The sequence below is a fragment of the Xenia sp. Carnegie-2017 genome, unplaced genomic scaffold (assembly GCF_021976095.1).
Source record: "Xenia sp. Carnegie-2017 unplaced genomic scaffold, XeniaSp_v1 HiC_scaffold_23, whole genome shotgun sequence".
Taxonomy (NCBI): Eukaryota; Metazoa; Cnidaria; class Anthozoa; order Malacalcyonacea; family Xeniidae; genus Xenia; species Xenia sp. Carnegie-2017.
Genome location: NW_025813486.1, coordinates 15,041,184 through 15,059,562, shown reverse-complemented (window position 1 = coordinate 15,059,562; position 18,379 = coordinate 15,041,184). Strand labels below are relative to the sequence as shown.

The window sequence follows — 18,379 nt, the reverse complement described above, 5'->3', positions numbered from 1 at the left end:
AACCTCTTTTAGCATTGGTTGGAATTATTTGAATTCAAAAGGATTATCTTAGCTCATAACCTTGACCTCAAAATTGCCTTTAATATAAATGTTACTCAGTCCACAGCTAATTTTGAGAATTCAATGATCATTTACTCCCAAACTAGTCTATTGTAGAAATTTTCAAATTTATTTAAAACTATAACCTTCAGTAATTTTTCAACACAAACATGAACTTAAAAGTGTTTCTAGGAAACAACCATATAAATTTATAAATATGCATGAACCAAAACAATGAACTAAAATCATCAATCAGGTTTTTTGGCCATCATGATGGTGTTTTGGGAAATATAGCAGTGACAGGAAGTGTGTAAGATTCAAAGGGAGCACCTGAATGTAAAAAGAAGGTCAATACACAAGTTTTATTGACCACCACAATACTCTGGTATGTTTAAAGTCAAGCTTTTGCCTTATTTTTGGAGACTAACTTGGCCAAGTGATTGTGCACATGTTAGTTTCACTTCTGCCAAAGAGTCCTACAGTCTAATTTATCAAGCCTTCCATATGCTGCTTTATGTTGGGGTAGATGTCACATGGTGACACCTCTCAGGTTTGGTGAATTATGTTTGTCCAGGAACTGAAAGAGGGATGAACATATCAATTTGCTTTGAATTGTGGGCTTTTTGATCATCTATAAAAACTAAAGAAGTTGATTGCAAAACGTGCAGCTCCTCATTTAAGGGGGATGCATGCCCTGTATGTTTTGTCTTGGTTGTATTATCTATGCTTTGATATAACCCAATAAATGCTCACAACAGTTACAGAGGTGTTACGTTAGAGAAATATTCTTAAGCCTTAGTAGACATATGACTTGGAATCAAAATCAAAAGCTTCCACCCGACATGTTGACCCTGGAAGGATCATATGGAGTTCCTGCAAAAGGTGAATTTGGTGCATTCCAGGCTTTCTTCAACAACTCCTCGTTTTTCTATATATTGAAAATTACAGTCAAAAATTACTCAGTACTTGCATTTTGTTCTTATCTTGTCCAAAAGTGCATGGGTCAATCTGGGAATGGATGCTCATGTAATAATCAGTGGTGCATATTAAGGTGGTGTTAGGGGTTTATGACATGCCACAAATTCTGTAAAATGTGAAAAAAGGCTTGTTATGCTTTTCTGTCAAAAAGCAACATTATAAAGTCGAGATGACTGAGCCAAAATATGGAGTACCACCCCCCCCTCCCACCACCACAAACACCTGTGGGATGAGTGCAACAAAAGTGTGTTAAATCCATAAAACTGTGTGTTATAAAACTAAAATATATTCATAAAGCTAAGCACATTATTTTGAATGTGTTCCCTACCAATATGGGAATTTAATACTTAAAATAATTTATGCACTTGACACGGGAGAAATATTTTTGCGAAATACAGTGTAACTGAATTCAATTAGACAATTACTTCCGAAGGATGTTGTGGTCTGAGTGTTAGTGGAGGTAGAAATAAACCAAAAAGAAAATCTGGCAATAAGATGCTTACATATCCAAATAATTATTTCATACGCAATTCCACTCATACCTTTTCCTGACTGGTTGGTTTGCCCATCATCTTTTGCCTGTGATCGAACATCACTCGCTCATAATCAGTCTGTGTTTGTTCATCAAATTCCGAAATATATCGAGTTGTGTCAATTTTACTCTTGTCAATCTCCTGGTCACCGAGTATAACACATGTCCACCATCTCTCTTCCACTTTATCCAATGATATATGAATATGTTCTCCTGGGAACAAAGTCCATATTGAGTCTTCTGCATGTACTCGCCATTGAAGCTCGCCATCAACCAAAACCTTTTTGTCTACATGGAGAAAAATAGGCAAACTTTATCATGACTAAAACTAAAGTAATTGTGTGCATATTTTATCAACCCTATACTGCTGGGATACTTCCAAGGGTTAAGGTGCAGTTTAGGGTCAATCTGTTGCTAAGTGTTTTTCAATAATAGTTACCAACAAAGTTTGATCAGTTTTCAAAAACAGTTCAAACCAAAACAAGAAACAAAACAAACCCTATAACAGTATAATGAGAATCAAACCACTCAACAAATAATCCAATGAAGCATGCTACATGTGTAATATGAGAAATTGAAAAATAACAAAATCTTTGTATTGTATCTGTTGACGGAAAAGCACAGAGTACATTGTTTACCACTCTGTATGGCATTGGTGTCCACCTATTTGTACGGGTATGGTTTGTTTGAAATATATTGACTTAAAAACTGCTAGTGTCAAAGAGCAATGTAGATACTAAAGTGAAGGACAACGATTTTAAACAAAATGTTTAAAGGTATTAAAGCTAAAAAATTTTAAATTATTTTTCAAACAATTCTGTCATTCACAGTTGTATCTTCAATGTCTCTTAAAAATCTATTTAAGTTTGCTATCATTACTCTATCTTCATTTTGTCACAATATTTATCAAAATCACAAAAATGAGAATACCACTATTACTATTCATACATAAACATTAAGTACCTAGTAATGATATCAGTTTGGTTATTGGTTTTTTGAAAGAATACCTGGTGTAGTGTTTAGCTGGACTTTAAGGTGCTTTTCTTGGATATTGACAATAATATCCTTTCCTTTGATGCTTCGATCCACAGGCACCCTAACATCAACATCAGTCCCTGTCTGTGACCACATATAGTTATCTAACATTGCTCCATTAAAGCAATCTGATATCTTTGATGGCTCCTGGAAGTCTGCTCCTTGTTCTGGGTACCTCTCACTAAAGTTCAAAGATTGGTACAATTTCCTACATCACTATAATTACAATGACTATGTTGAATTAGCTAACCAAGTATGTCAACTTTAAACTGCAGTAAAATCTGTAACATGAAAGGATAAGTGTAGAAGTCTTTGATCTGACGTACTTTTTAAACAAATTAAGTGGGTAAGTATCTACCTATGTGATTAGGGTTTATAATTTTCTCAAGCATAAAGAAGTATTATGAATTCAATACGTTTTATAAATAATAATCAATATGGGAAAGTCAATGTACAAGGTTATCATTTGATTGACCAAATAAAAAAAATTGATATGATTGATATGAGGTAAGTAAATATCAAAGAAACATGGATAACTCACTTCATGTATTACACCCCTTTGTTTAAAGCTGTACAATATAAAAAATGCATTGATTTTATCTAAGATATACTTAAAGATTCTCACAGAAAGAACAAGTTAAAATTAAGAGAAATTTTGGGTTCGGGTCAGCTTTACAAGACATAAAATAGGAGGTAGCAGGTATTCTACAACTACTTTCTTTCACTCTTTAATAATCTAATAAAGAAACTATAATCAGTATATTTACCTGTTTTTGCCATCTTTTGTTGTGTTATTACTTGTCTCAACATCAATCGTAGACAAAGCAGCTGGTATCTCATTAGCCTGGACTGGAGTCTCGCTTTCCTTTTTCTTCAACTCCTCTTCGTTTTGTCTCCTAACGACTATCTTTTGGTATTTTTTGAAAATCTAAAAAAGGTGGATCTTAGACAGACGAGAGCGTTTACTTTAAACTTCGAACAAACTTCATATACAAGGTTCTAAATCGCGTTATAATAGCAATTATTATTACTCAACCAGTTTTTAGTTGCATTAGCAGAACAATAATTGAACGATTTGCCCTTGGATCAGGACATCTTTGAATGTTTTGATATTCGTATAATCTCATTCTTAATTTTCGTACTTGAAGTAAAATTTTTTCGGCCACTCCGGCAGGAAAGCCCATTTTGTCGGTCTTGCTTTTCATTATGTGAAAAAAATCTGTCCTTCGTGCAAGGAAGCAAAACACCGCGTCTAGGAACGGTTCTATCTGTTCACAGTTTTGAAGTATTCCAAAAAACATATCATCAAATTTCTCCGTATCCCCCGCCATCTTGTTGTCTCGCAAATGGCGCGAAGCTCGTGACGAAGTTCTAGAGTACACTTTGCGGTATGAAAACCAAGGATATGATCCTCTGATATGTAAGTAAGACTGGATAACGCATCTCTTGGGAAAATTGAAGCCGGAAGATCGATCACTTGGACGGGCTTCATGAGTATGGGGCGCCATCTGTGGTTTTATTATTTAACCGCATAACACTGTGATTTTCCCTGATTTATTAAATAACCAATTTCTTATTTTGGTTATTTAATAAATAACCACTTTATGAAAACATCGAAAATTGGTTATTTATTAAATAACCAGTTTCTACACACGCCGAAAATTGGTTATTTATTAAATAACCATTTTCTACACACGCCGAAAATTGGTTATTTATTAAATAACCAGTTTCTGCGCACGCGAAAAAATGGTTATTTATAAATAACCAGTTTCCGCGCACGCGGAAAAATGGTTATTTATAAATAACCAAAATAATTTCGAGACACTTGGCGTGCCAAATGACGTTAGCAAGCAATAAAAAAATTTTCTCAGTCCCCCCCTGGATAAGCACTCATTTCCGCACTGTCGCGTTATTGAAATTAGATCGCTTGTCGCGAAAAATTTCATTTTGTCTGTAAGTTTCCCGTGTTTTCTATTTGTCTTTTTTGTCAAATAAATATGTCTCAAACGCACAATCTCCAAAGAGCAATTACCGAGGCCGTAGGAAGAGCAGTACACGAGGCACTGCGAGATCAACATGAAGAGGTAAGATACAAAGCAAAATATTCTCCGTTCATACTTGTAAATATTCAATGTGTGATATGCGTCGAATCACGAGGTCGTCGATTTTACGTGATAAAATTCTTACAATTTTAGTCCTCTGATGCAGCTACCAGGGGCGGATCTAGAGTATGTCAAATCCGTCGCGCGACTGATGTTTGAAATTCAAAAATTACCTATTCATATTAATTAAAAATTCATTAATTATTCTTACTTTATTATCGCATTTACTTCGTAATAAAAATGCAGCTTTATTTATTATTGAAAACTAATGACTAATGCAATGAATATCTCCTTGGTAACCAGATCAGTTGAATTTTAATTGACCTGGAATAACCGACTGATAAGCGGGGTGGCTTGACTGGTTCGACTTATAAAGGAGTCTATGAACACCAGAAACGCTATTTTATTGGTCAATGGCCAGATCAGTGGACAGTCTGGAATAATCTCGACCGATAATAGGGGTGGCCGGACCTATAAGGGAGTCCAATTGCTATCTTACAATTGGTTCATTTGAATTTTGTCTTACTGTGATTGGTTTGACCGATTTCGACTGATAGCCAACTGAACTAACATAGTCAAGCTCAATGTCTGAATTGAATGTTTGATCGTTCATAGTAATTTTCTGAAGCATGATAGAAACTAAACTACAATCAGATGGAATTTATGGAAATCTTTACAAATTCATATGTTGACATGAATGCTGCTTTCCAAACTGGGAATTTTTTCAAGAGGGTGAAAAATTTATGGATGAATTGTAAATGCTTGGCAAAGACGATCTCGCGAGCGACATTTCAGTCATTGATGTTCAAGAGAAAGCCAACATTGTTTTGAGTTTTATCAGCAGAAATTTACATCGAAAATCGTAAGTAAAGGACAAGTGAAGTGTATGCATGAATGCAATATATCAAAGTCAATTTATGCGAGTGTGTGATGCGATTTATGTTAATATGGCGTATGGTAAGCAGATTGATGCTTCTAAAATTGTTGTTGCCGAAGGACTTTTAGCTATGATTTCTTTAATGCTTGGGGAATCGTGGCCGTTATATGGCAGCGAAATCCTACATTTCTGCAAATATATTTCAATGGACAAAAAATCTGTAGCCATAAGGTGCCATACTATTATTTACTTTATCATAAACAAATGTTTGGGGCTTTTCAGTTTATGATCATTGATCATTCAATCATTGGACAGTTATACTACATATTGTTTAAGATTTGAGAAAACTAACATTGATTACATGAGAAGCTGTTTACTATAACCTGTGATTTTGAGTCTTCTGATCCATGAAGCCTTTTATTTTGACAATTTGACTGGAATGGTATTAAACCTGAGTATTTCACACACATGAAATGTTGTCCCATGTCACATATTGTCCCCTTTTCTAACTGAACACCTCATGTAGAGATGTAAAGGTGTGTTAATCTACACGGCTCATACCAGATTGTTGCCATAAATTCCAAAGGGCTATTGATGTATGAAAAGCATTTTCTATAAAGTAAAAATGTCTTCCTATGTATGCAGATAAACCTTGAAATTTTTGCAAAACAGCAAAGTATTTTTCATGATCACTAGGTAATTTTTCTGATGATCATTATAATTTCTAAACTAAATTATTTTAGATTTACATTTGAACAAGCTTTGATCATATGAAAAGATATTTATCATAACCAGTAAGCATGACACATAAACCATTTTTAACATTCATGTAATTATATAATTAAAGACATGTTGGTTACATTCTGTTTGTATTTGATAATACAATGCTACTAGTGATTGCTATATAGCACACCTTGCAGAAGATAATAGTCTAGTGAAATGCCTAATAAACATTTATGGCATTAAGCTAACCTTAACTGCAAATTTTCACTCTGATAATTTTTGCTTAATCTTTGGCAGAAAAACATTTTGAGTTTTTCTCAAAGGGTGAATTTGCTGGCACTGATGTGGAGATGGGTAAAGAGTTACAATAAACTTGCATGGTTTGAAGTCTGAGCTTTTCTATATCTATGAACTGTCACTTGTAGTACCAAATTTCTAACTTAACTTATTACATAGAGGTTTGAATGGGAGTCTCTAGGGGGGTCTATGCCTGACAACTTGGTAGAAATTTTGAAGAATATATCTGTTTTTGAATAGCATTATTGTAAAATAAATTTACGTTCCTAGACATGCTAATGAGCCATATATTTGGCATGATAATGAGCCTAAATATTTGGCAAAACATTCAAGTATTGTTCACTTTATTTTTTTTTTGAAAAAAAACGTAAGAAAAATGTGTTGTTTTTACGCAAAAACGATGCCCACAAAATACATTTTGTATTGCTCTAAAACGCTGAAAATGGCATTTTCAAGACTCTGAAATTCAAAATTTCGCAGGGGAGAATGCCTCAGACCCCCCCAGGTGCGGAGCGCCTCCGACATTTTATGACTGATGTTTGAAAAATCCTAGATCCGCCCCTGGCAGCTACTGCCCACGAAAATAATAATGAACCACAGGTAACATTCTAGTGTATATGGGTGCACGTTTCTTGTAAAATATGTGCCGTTGAAAACGTTTAAATTATTATCTAACATTAAAGTTTTTTCCAAAATCCAACCGTAGCCCCAGCGACAGCCACAGCGTCAGACAACGCTCACACAGTTGTCACAAAGTAGAACAAGTAGCTCTAGCGCTGTAAGTTGGCCAATGTTTGTCTGATTATTATCATGCATGACTGCACTATCAAAATTTTTTTAACACCTTGTTTTGTCTGCTTAAAAACGATTGCTATAAATGCACCTCATTGTTATATAACTATGATTCAATGTGGCTTTTCAATGGCAATTTACTACAAGCAATCAATCAAATGAATTATGTCTTACAGACCAGACCTCTTCCATCGATTTTTGAAAGCAGTTGTATTCAATATTCAAATGTTGGTGGTAGAAAACGGAAAAGGTCATCAACATCCCAATCAAAGTCTGCAAAGCTTTACACAAAAGATGTTGTTGGCCTTTTACCATCAGAAAATGGCAAAGATATTCCAATTCCTCGTGGAAATAGCCGAGGTTGCTTAGCTAATATGGGTTTAATTGGAAAAATCTCATTAAACTCCGCATGGGTAGCAAAGGATGTTACCCGTGAAATAACAAGCATATTTGCCTCAGTTTTTGACTTGCTACCTGGTGAACTGCTGCCATTTGACTACTTAGGGCAAGTATTTTATGTTTTACTACACTTATATTGAATTCTGTCACCAATATCAATATGCACAAAAATTTGTGATTGAGTCATTGCTAAACATTATTGACGATACTTTTGATGATATGATGTAATGATGATATTTTTTTATTTCCCGCCCATGACATTTATTGAAGAAGAAAGTGTCCAATTATAAAGTAGCTAATTTGTTTTATCTTTATAGAATAACCAAAGGTACAAAAAAGCTTTCCATTCCTAAGACATCAACTTCCTTCCAATGGAATGCTCCAGAGGTCATATCACTGTGTTCTCAAGGATGTTTATACATCATTTCCAAAATTAAAATTGGGAAAAATGAGGATGTTGATGGAGCTTTAATTGTTGAAGTGAGTCATATAGGGTGATACTTTCGCTATGTCTGTTGTAGCAGTAATTGTTCTTCATCGTAGTGTTGGTTTCTTTTCTATTTCAATGTATATTGCCATTGCCTTGAATGAAAATTTCAGGATGACTCCAAACAGGATGATTTTGATAACGAACTTTTAAATATATCAATGTCTACGCCTCGGGCTGCGCAAAGTGTGTCAGGGGGATCAATGACTATACCTGGCGCTGCACAAAGTCATTCAGAGGGATCGATGACTATACTAGGTGCTGCACAATGTTTTTCAGAGGGATCAACTAGCCATCATACAACTTCCACCATTGAGAGCAATCACTATAGGTCAGTATGTATTGCTGTCAGATACCATTTTACACTAGTAGGTTGGGATACACACTATGTTACTGATTTTTGTTTTAAAAATTATTATGCAACGTCTGGATTTACTGTTTCTGTTTGTGATTGTTGGTTTATATATTCACCAGCTATTTTGGAATGACAAATTTATTGCTATGACTTTAAAAACAATATTGGATGATAACTTAGGAACGACTATGTTATTTCCAGTTTATTAATATGCATGATAATTACAATGACATAGTAGAATAAAAAACGAGTAATTATATACAGCTTATCTTTAGCAATGTATATGCTGTTATGAAAGAGTGTCCTGTAACAAATTTCTTCTGTGTTAAATTCTTTTAGGTCATTCTTAGGATTGCTTGATCCAGACCCCATTGAAATTAGCGATGATGACAACGATGAGGTGCAGACAGCTATTCAAAATAGCATGGGCTTAGCAAAGTATGGTAATCAGCTAAAAAAAGGGTTAACGGAAGACAAGATGCCATGCTAATTTTTTTCACTTGGTTATTTGTCCTTAGCGATTCAAGCGCGCAACAAATGGTTAGTACTGTTTTGAATGACCACATAGATAAAGTGATGGTTGGAAAATCCTGTGACGTAGCCATATCTAAAAACATTATTAACGTTCGCCGCAAGCATGTATTTGAAGACGGTATTGCCAAGCTAGGAAGAAAAAAATTTGATCCTTCACGTCCGTTGTCTGTCATGTTTGCCGACGAAATCGGGTCTAGCGAGGGTGCTGTGGATCTAGGAGGGCCGACACGAGAATTTCTCCGCCTTGCAGTTTCAGGAGCCTTTTCGAACGCGTTCCTGGGATTGCCCTCGAAAAAGGTGCTGGTTATGAACCAAGAAGGTAGTCGTGCGTTGATTGTCTTCATGCTAAAACTGAATTACGTAGATATAAATTTTTGTTAAATTTAGCCGAAGGGATTAATGTACGTTGTCAATTTAGCTACATAGCTACAAAAGCACGTATCGAACAGCATAATTGTGTTTCCTTTACATCCAGCAAAGAGGAAAAACTTGTATTTTCAATGTGGAAAACTTCTTTCCGTTTCCTTGTGTAATGGTGGAACTGCAGGACATTGTCTATCCCCCCTCTATGTATGACTTCATTGTATTTGGTGAAGAAAATTGCCACCCATGTATCGACGATGTACAAGATTGTGAAGTAAAAAAGTATCATAGAACGGGTAAATATTTGCTTTTTTATCAATAGTGAAAAGTCTGACGTTGTATCTCGATATTGAGCTGGCATTTTCACAAATCATACTTCCCGTCTGTAGATCAGTGCTACTACAGAAGAAACAACGTTTGCAACGATAGTAGGATCTGATGATGCCATTGATGTTTTTGCACAAGCTGGCTTTCACGGCATTCCAAAGTTTGAAACAAGAAAACAGCTTGTGGAAGAGCTTTGTCAATTTTTTGTAATTGATAAAGCGAGAAGTGCAATTGAGCAGTTCAAGGACGGATTAAAAACACTGGGTGTTCTTAGCTTAGTAAAAAGGAAATCCACTTCTCTTCCGCCCATACTTCTGCCATCGTAGCAAGCCGCTGACCGCGATAGAAGTTGACAGAATATTTACACCAGATTTTTCAGAAGATGGTTGTCGAAGACGTGAAAGGGAGGAGCTCGTTATAATGCATTGGCGTGACTATCTACAAGAGTGCGAAGGTACTTTAAAAGCTTTTTCCATCACCTTAAAAGATCGAAGTGATAGAAATGAAATAAACGCCTCGTATCTATAACCTCTAGGGTCTATTTAATGCCCCAGGCATTAATTGCATAATAAACGTTATTCAATTGCTTGTTATCAAACGTGTTATCAAATAATTGCTTTTGACGAACAATCCATTTCAAAAGTACAACTTTTATTTATTTTCTCTAGCAAACTGCTTTGCCAATGTTTCAGAGCCTCTTGTATCTTTGCCGATGATTATGATTTTTGCAACTGGGTTGGAGGAAGAGCCTCCCTTAGGATTTCATGACAAACCAACTATTTGTTTCTGGGAAGATGTTCGTCCCAAAAGCAACACCTGCGCTCACATTTTGTATTTGCCACTTCATAATGATAAAGATGATCTTAGTTATGAAGAATTTCAAGAAATGATGAACGATGGGATTCTGAACTCACCTACATTTGGTGCTCCATAGACATGCATGTATAAGAAAGCTGTTGAAGTTAGAGTCTAAGCAATAGTTGTGTTGATTTAATTTACGATTTGGTAATGATGTAAAACAACGTATTTCTAACTGACGTATCTATATTCCTCCTAGCATGTCATTACTGTATAAAATAGTAAGTGAAGACTATATTTTTTTACTACTCATATATGACTTGTCTTGTTTACGTTTTGCTGGCTGGCAGATCAATCCCAAGAGAGGTTGACCATTGTTGCTAATGTTCTCCAAAAGCCCTAGACCAAATCTGCCTGCTAGCAAAAGTAAACAAGGCAAGTCATCTATTGTGCATGCAAATCTTCAGGGTTCTGCTCATCAAGCATTGACTGTCCCAAGAAACGAACAGCCTCAAGGTATGCTGCTTTTCCGCTCACTGCCGAAAGAGATTGAATGAATGTACTAAAATTTTGCAACTGTAAGTCACCTTGCAAAGGGCATGATATATCTGGTACATTGACGTGAGGTAAATCACTTGACGCTAGTTCTTCAATGTCAAGATTGCTTGTGTTTGGTAGCATATCATCTTCATGGTATGCATTTCTAATGTTAACCCAAAACAATTGTTCAGGTGTTTTGTTTCCTTCTGTAGATATTTTATGGCTGTTGTGAGCAGCAACAAACTCGTCAAGGATTTTGTTGATTCGTGGCAGATACACTGAATGGAGGCAAAATATATCAGTGTCATTATTGACATTCAATACACCTTCACTTTCAAGTGCATAAAATTCAGATCTAAAACTTGTTAGAACTTGTTCATTTAGTGCTCTGTTATGTCTTTCGATTCTCTGATTGTGCACTGAATTCCTTACAACAACCGGCTTAGTTTCATTGCCTCGTGTTAAAATCATGTTGTGCCAGATGTCAACATTTTCGCCACCAAGATCGGTACGAATTCTATAAGGACGCCCATACTTCGAGACAGCACATAAGAAGTGATATAGAACAGTAGTTGCTCGATTGTTTGAAGAACAATGTGCAAATACCACTAATCGACTAAAACCATCGATACCATGGTGTATGACAAGTCGCCATCTAACAAGTTTATGGTTCCCATCAATATGCCAAATATAGTTGGGAAAAGGATTAGTATAAATGCGACGCTTTATTGGTTTACCTTTTCTCTCTTCGACACCTAATGGATCAACCATATGAATGACTTTTCTCACTTTTTGTCGCTGAATGTAAAGACCCCTAGATTCAAGGTACCCTTGAACCATGACCTCGCCAGCCTTAGGATGATTTTGTTTAATGGCGTGCACTACTTTCTCTATTTCGTCTTGTGACAATTGTGAAAAGTTTTCTCGATACAACACATACTCCGGCATTGCTTTGTAGACCACTGACCTGTCGACTTTCAACTGTCTGGCAATTTCCACAATCGTAAGTCGTAACTGAAGCAAATTTTCCAATACATCCCTTGGAATTATTTTCTTTGGTCGACCAACTCTTCCTGAATTGTTACTGATTAAAATGAAATGAGTTCAATACAAATGTAGTACTATAGAAATACCACATAATATTTGCTAAGTTTTCTTACCCCTCATTTTCATCATTTGAGTTGGAATTCTGGCAAAGTTATAAATTTATCAAAATTTAACGATGTTTTCACTTGGATGCACCCATATACACTAGAATGTTACCTGTGGTTCATTATTATTTTCGTGGGCAGTAGCTGCATCAGAGGACTAAAATTGTAAGAATTTTATCACGTAAAATCGACGACCTCGTGATTCGACGCATATCACACATTGAATATTTACAAGTATGAACGGAGAATATTTTGCTTTGTATCTTACCTCTTCATGTTGATCTCGCAGTGCCTCGTGTACTGCTCTTCCTACGGCCTCGGTAATTGCTCTTTGGAGATTGTGCGTTTGAGACATATTTATTTGACAAAAAAGACAAATAGAAAACACGCCGAGCGGGAAACTTAAGGCCTAATTCCACGGCAGCGAAATGCGAAATAGTTCGCGGGAAACTGATATAACGCATGCGCACCCTTGCCATGAGGCATTTCTCGGCGAAAAATTTCTGTTTCGCCAAAGTTGAAATTGTTTCAACTCTCAAGCGAAAAAAACCAGCGAAACCAATGAAATAACTGCTTTGTAAACAAAATTTAATATGGCGTCTCTGGAAATCAACATGACTAGTCTTTCGGAAGACACAGCTCTATTACTTCATAGCATAAATGCCAACGAAACTCCCGATTTCCATGATGATTTTTGTGAAATACTTATTAGCGAAGTTCAGTCTTTGCCAATTTTATGGATGAGAGAATCCCCTGATTTCAAACGGTCAGACAAGAAAAGGATTGTCTGGGCAAATTTAGCAAAAAAACTTAATCGCGATGGTGAGTACATGGTTTAGTTTGGTGTGTTTTCTGCCAAGCCTTCAGGTGAAGGTGCACCTTGAACATGCTATAAGTAATAAGAAAGAGTACACAGAAGTTACATATTTCATGCATGTTTTATTTTTTCCAAGTTTTTTAAGTGCCCTACTGTTTACATCAGTGACTTCTATATTTACTAGAGTATGGTGTGGGATGAAATTATGCAAGGCTCTCCCTTTACAGATTATGTCATAGGCAGTTCAGGAACTCTGATGTTCGAGATTTTGCAACTTGGTGGATACAGTTGAATTTTTTGTGAATTGTACTGCACCACATCTAGTCATCAATTGCATGGTTAAAAATGCAGTTGCCTAAATAATAAAAGATCTTTGTGTTAATTGTGTTCACTAGCTTAATTTCTTGAATTTTTTTATTTAACTTTTTTAAATAACTTTCTGAAAAACAAGTGGAAAAATCTCTGTGATAGCTTCAAAAAATGTCTTGACAGAGAAAGAGATATGAGCAGGTCAGGTGCAGGTGCTTATAAGCCACCTCGCTGCAGACATTTTAGTCAATTGGCATTCCTTCGGGATACACTAAGTAATCGCACCAGCCATAGCAACGTTACCATCCAGTCTGTTGAACCACAACATTCACAACACCAGTCCCCATCCTCGTCTACATCATCAGAACCTATTTCCTGTGCAGAAGGTATTTTAAATCAAAGCTTCCCTAATGTTGAACCTCAGGCAACTATAGTTCATCGTAAAAGGAAAAAAAATGATGACATGGATCCTATTGATCACTACTTAATTAATGCCATAAAAGAAAAAGATCAAGGCAGTGATAAGAAAGAACATGAAGATGAAGATTTCTTTTTTTGTAAAAGTATTGTGGATGTTTTGAGAAAGTTCCCAAGAAAAAAAAGTCTGGAAATAAAAATAAAAATTCAACAGATTCTTCTGGAAGAGATGGATGATGAATGAGGGAAATGTGAATATTCACTTTGTTTTGTCTGACAGGTTTATGTTTTGTTTGTAAGTTTTGTTGTGATGCTTTTTATTTTAAAAAAAAATTTGAATTCCTTGCATGAATCATGATCATTTCCCATGCAAATTTTAGGGATGACATTAATGTCTTTTAAATAAAGTTATCATGATTTGTGGCAATTATTTACATCAACATCATATGCATGCCATTGCCAAGGGACCTCTCCTTCCTTTGAATTAAAATATTTACAAAAATTGTCTCTTACTTCTTTAGCATCTTTTGCATAGTTGTTTGAACCAACTCTTGATATTTGACCCAAACCAGTTGTATCAACTACCATATCTCGCCAGTCCCCCTCCTTTGAAATGTCCATTGATTTCATGGTCAACAAAACCTAATGGACAGTATCGGTTAGCATATGTCTTTCCATTCATTAGGTAATTATGCAAAGCAACACAAGCTTTGGTAATTGAAATAACTGTGTCAACTTTTGCATGAATTGGACGTCTAAATATTCGGAATCTTGCAGCCAATATTCCAAACGAGTTTTCAATTATACGCCTGGCTCTTGATATGCGATAGTTGGTCACAAGTTTCCTTATGTCCAAATTAGGATTTGCATAAGGCTTCATCAAGTTCTGACGTAATGGGAATGCATCATCTCCAAGAAAGACAAATGGAAATAAAACATTTGAACTGTCTATCTGTCTTGGTCTAGGCACTGGCAGGAGATTCTTAAGAATAGAACAGCCAAGATTGCTATTAGAAAATACACCACCATCACTTTGCCTGCCTGCTTCCCCAATATCGACCATTGTAAATTGGTAGTTTCCATTACAAACTGCTAGCAGCACAATTGAGAAAGTTTTTTTATAATTGAAAAACAGTGAACCACTCCTAGCAGGTGCTTGAATGAGTACATGTTTTCCATCAATGCACCCCAAGCAATTAGGAAAATTCCAACGTTTTTCAAACAATTTGGCAATTGCTAACCAATCTTCTGGTGCTTTAGGCATGTTCAAAATGTTTTTCTCCAACATTGCTTCCCAAATAGCATTCGATGTTTCGCTGACAATCTTTGATATTGTGGTTTCTCCAATTCTATAACTCATCGATATGGTTGAGAAAGAGTCACCCGTTGCTAAATAGCGCATAGTCACACATAATCTATCTTCAGGTTTTATAACATCTCTCCGAGTTTCCTGTTTATAAATTTTTGGCGCTATCCAGCTTAAAACCTCTTCCATCTGGCTAGGATCCATCCTGAATTGCTTAAAAAACAACTCATGGTCGTGCAGTTTCAACTCCTGTACTAAGTTCACAAATTCCCCTCGTATTGCAAGACTTTTAAAAAGCTTTCTGACCCAAAATCTCTTTTTGTATTTTTTCAAACGTCGTTTTCTTCTTCGGTATATCAAGAGCAGGCAAATTAATTGCTTGCGGCTGAACTCCATATTGCTATATTATTTAAAAGTTGGCGCTCTTTTTCTTATGCGTGGAAATCAAATTACAGGAGAAAATTTCGCAGAAAGAAAATTTCGCGCGAACTATTTCGCATTTCGCTGCCGTGGAATTAGGCCTTTACAGACAAAATGAAATTTTTCGCGACAAGCGATCTAATTTCAATAACGCGACAGTGCGGAAATGAGTGCTTATTCAGGGGGGGACTGAGAAAATTATTTTATTGCTTGCTGACGTCATTTGGCACGCCAAGTGTCTCGAAATTATTTTGGTTATTTATAAATAACCATTTTTCCGCGTGCGCGGAAGCGCGGAAACTGGTTATTTATAAATAACCATTTTTTCCGCGTGCGCAGAAACTGGTTATTTAATAAATAACCAATTTTCGGCGTGTGTAGAAACTGGTTATTTAATAAATAACCAATTTTCGATGTTTTCATAAAGTGGTTATTTATTAAATAACCAAAATAAGAAATTGGTTATTTAATAAATCAGGGAAAATCACAGTGTTATGCGGTTAAATAATAAAACCACAGATGGCTCCCCATACATGAGGGGTATCGGTCCTATGCGTTTTTATTCCTTTTATATACATCTGATTAAGGCAAAATTTTCATGGCATGTAGAGGAAAACCGGTAGAGAGTTTTAACACTGAAGCTTTTTTTTTTGGCTTTGTAACGACTGAAAAATAAGATTGCAAGTTGTATTGAAATTTGAAAGTTGAAGGTGACGAGGACAATTTCAGCCGTGCGAGGCATTTTTAAAAGATGAATACTTAAATTACAAATTTACAACAAAGTAAGAACAAAGGTATTCATATCTTCAACACATTCATTGATATTGAAGTTGTTCACATGGGAACTGGTTGAAAACTTTGCTTGGCTTAATGACAAAAGAGGTACTTTAATTCGCATATTTTGATGATGCACATCTCATAGAGTTTGATGATACCGTTTCCAACTTACTATTGTTCGTCAAAATGTCTTTCTGATTATTTTTCTATGTGGATTTGTTTTGTTTCTTCACTGATACAATAAAGACGTAATTTGAAATTATTATGATATTAGCGATGTGAATAACAAGTGTTGTTAAATAAGTAAATTTGTAGCAATCTCCCATAAACGTCATTGCAGATGAAATTTTGGTAGCAGTAGTAGGATTCTGTGATATTTCTACATTTTTCAAGAAGCAGCAACATCATAGAATCTCCAGTTTGTTTCAAAACAATGCAGGTCGACCTTGTACCGTCTCAATTTTCTGCCATTATAAAGCCAAGAAGACAAACTTTTTAGGATTAAATATCTTTGCCGGTTGTTCTGTCACTTTCACAAAAATTTTGCTCAAATCAAAAGTTTGTAGAACGAATAAAAATGCAAAAACTGTGATTTTGTAATACAAAAGTATAGTAAAGGCTTCAAATATCTTACTATATATTACACATGGATGTGTAATATACATATCAGTGATATGATCCAATCCTGATTAATTATCTAAGTGGATGGAGTAACCGAAATGATGATGAATGTGATGACGCCAGAAAGTAACAGCCAAATGAATTGACCAGAGATTCAGAGAAGTCTAGAAATGTAACTGACTTATTGAGTTTACTGGATTTTATCTGTGCTAAAATGCCTGTTTTTCATAAAAGATTCATTTAAATTTCAGTAAATTTTTGAAAAACAAACTGTCAAAGACAGTCCAGCAACAGTTTTTAACGCTAAAAACATCATTTTTAGTCAGATGATGTCTTGAGCCAAAGCCTGTAGCCATTAAATGGTTTTGACAAAAAAATTTATAAAAATTTTGTCAGTTTTTTCTTATTTTTCAATGTTAAGTTTCCGTTTTTCTATATTTTTTCATTTTCATAGCCATTTCTAAGGTTTAATTTTTGTGATAGATTTGATGTTTACATAATCAATACTGACGACGATGGTACATATTCATGTTATTTTTGCAAAGTTGGCAACTAAGCTTTACCATAAGAAAGAAGGCAAAACTTTTAGCTGTAATGATTGCAAAATGATTGACTGTTATCTGTTATTTGCTATTATAGTAAGAAGAAAATACGTAATTCTGTACTATTCCAAAGTATATTACATAGCAGCTAAAACGTTAATTACATTCTTACTTCTTTATCTGCTTCACTTCTAGAGTTTCAAAAATAAGAATGATAATGGAAATTCTTAAAAGATACAGCTCATTACAGAATATTGATCTTGAAAAAATTCGTAAACCAAATTGGATTTTAACAGAAAATGGATGGGGTCTTTGAAGCGGAAGAAGTTTTTGATCTTAAAAGAAGAAAATAATAGTTTTATGTCTAAGTTTGTGCAGTAACATCTGACCAAGCTATGCAGTTTTCGTTTCGTGATTTGTGAGTAGTGGCCAATGTAAGGTAGCTTGAAGTAATGGATTTGGAGTCTGGCTTGTTTGTGGTCTTGTTCATTGTTGGTTGTGTTAGAGTTAGTGTTTTTGTTATAGGTTTTTATTACTTGGTTTATGAAATGTAAGGAATATGAGTTACGTTTTAGAATGTCGATAAATTCGATTAGGTCACTTTTGTAACCTGTTTGTGTGTTGTTGATTTTTTTAATGCGATGAAGAAGAGTTTTTATGAGTCCTGTCTTGTATCTTTGTGGAGTGAAGCTAAAAAAATTCAATAAAATCCGGTGTATGTTTTCTCATGGAAAATTGATGTTGTTAAGGTTTTGGATTTAGAGTTTTTAGTTATTTTAGTTATAAGTACGTCCAGGAAAGGTAATTACTTGTCTTGTTCTTTGTCCTAAGTAAATTTAAT

General features: G+C 35.2%; 4 protein-coding genes across 4 annotated transcripts; 1 reads left to right on the top strand and 3 right to left on the bottom strand.

Moving 5' to 3' along the window:
* Nucleotides 1-143: 143 nt before the first annotated feature.
* LOC124448028 (nudC domain-containing protein 3-like) lies at nucleotides 144-3,953 on the bottom strand. The gene is made up of 5 exons (XM_046999041.1): nucleotides 3,727-3,953; nucleotides 3,352-3,512; nucleotides 2,557-2,765; nucleotides 1,560-1,837; nucleotides 144-967 (listed from the first exon to the last, which is right to left on the bottom strand). The coding sequence occupies exons 1-5, from the start codon at nucleotides 3,913-3,915 to the stop codon at nucleotides 863-865; spliced, it is 942 nt and encodes a 313-aa protein (XP_046854997.1). The 5' UTR covers nucleotides 3,916-3,953; the 3' UTR covers nucleotides 144-862.
* A 3,202-nt stretch (nucleotides 3,954-7,155) lies between these two features.
* LOC124449213 lies at nucleotides 7,156-10,774 on the top strand. Its single transcript, XM_047000154.1, has 9 exons — nucleotides 7,156-7,361; nucleotides 7,552-7,884; nucleotides 8,092-8,592; nucleotides 8,956-9,054; nucleotides 9,135-9,469; nucleotides 9,626-9,720; nucleotides 9,903-10,000; nucleotides 10,167-10,294; nucleotides 10,509-10,774. Exons 3-9 carry the CDS (start codon nucleotides 8,423-8,425, stop codon nucleotides 10,772-10,774), a joined length of 1,191 nt encoding a protein of 396 aa, XP_046856110.1. The 5' UTR covers nucleotides 7,156-7,361; nucleotides 7,552-7,884; nucleotides 8,092-8,422.
* Nucleotides 10,775-10,802: 28 nt separating this feature from the next.
* On the bottom strand, nucleotides 10,803-12,728 carry LOC124449211. The gene is made up of 4 exons (XM_047000153.1): nucleotides 12,598-12,728; nucleotides 12,442-12,486; nucleotides 12,339-12,367; nucleotides 10,803-12,262 (listed from the first exon to the last, which is right to left on the bottom strand). The coding sequence occupies exons 1-4, from the start codon at nucleotides 12,682-12,684 to the stop codon at nucleotides 11,083-11,085; spliced, it is 1,341 nt and encodes a 446-aa protein (XP_046856109.1). The 5' UTR covers nucleotides 12,685-12,728; the 3' UTR covers nucleotides 10,803-11,082.
* A 1,721-nt stretch (nucleotides 12,729-14,449) lies between these two features.
* LOC124449210 (protein ALP1-like) lies at nucleotides 14,450-15,574 on the bottom strand. The gene has a single exon (XM_047000152.1). The coding sequence runs from the start codon at nucleotides 15,572-15,574 to the stop codon at nucleotides 14,450-14,452; it is 1,125 nt and encodes a 374-aa protein (XP_046856108.1).
* Between the last annotated feature and the right edge of the window lie 2,805 nt (nucleotides 15,575-18,379).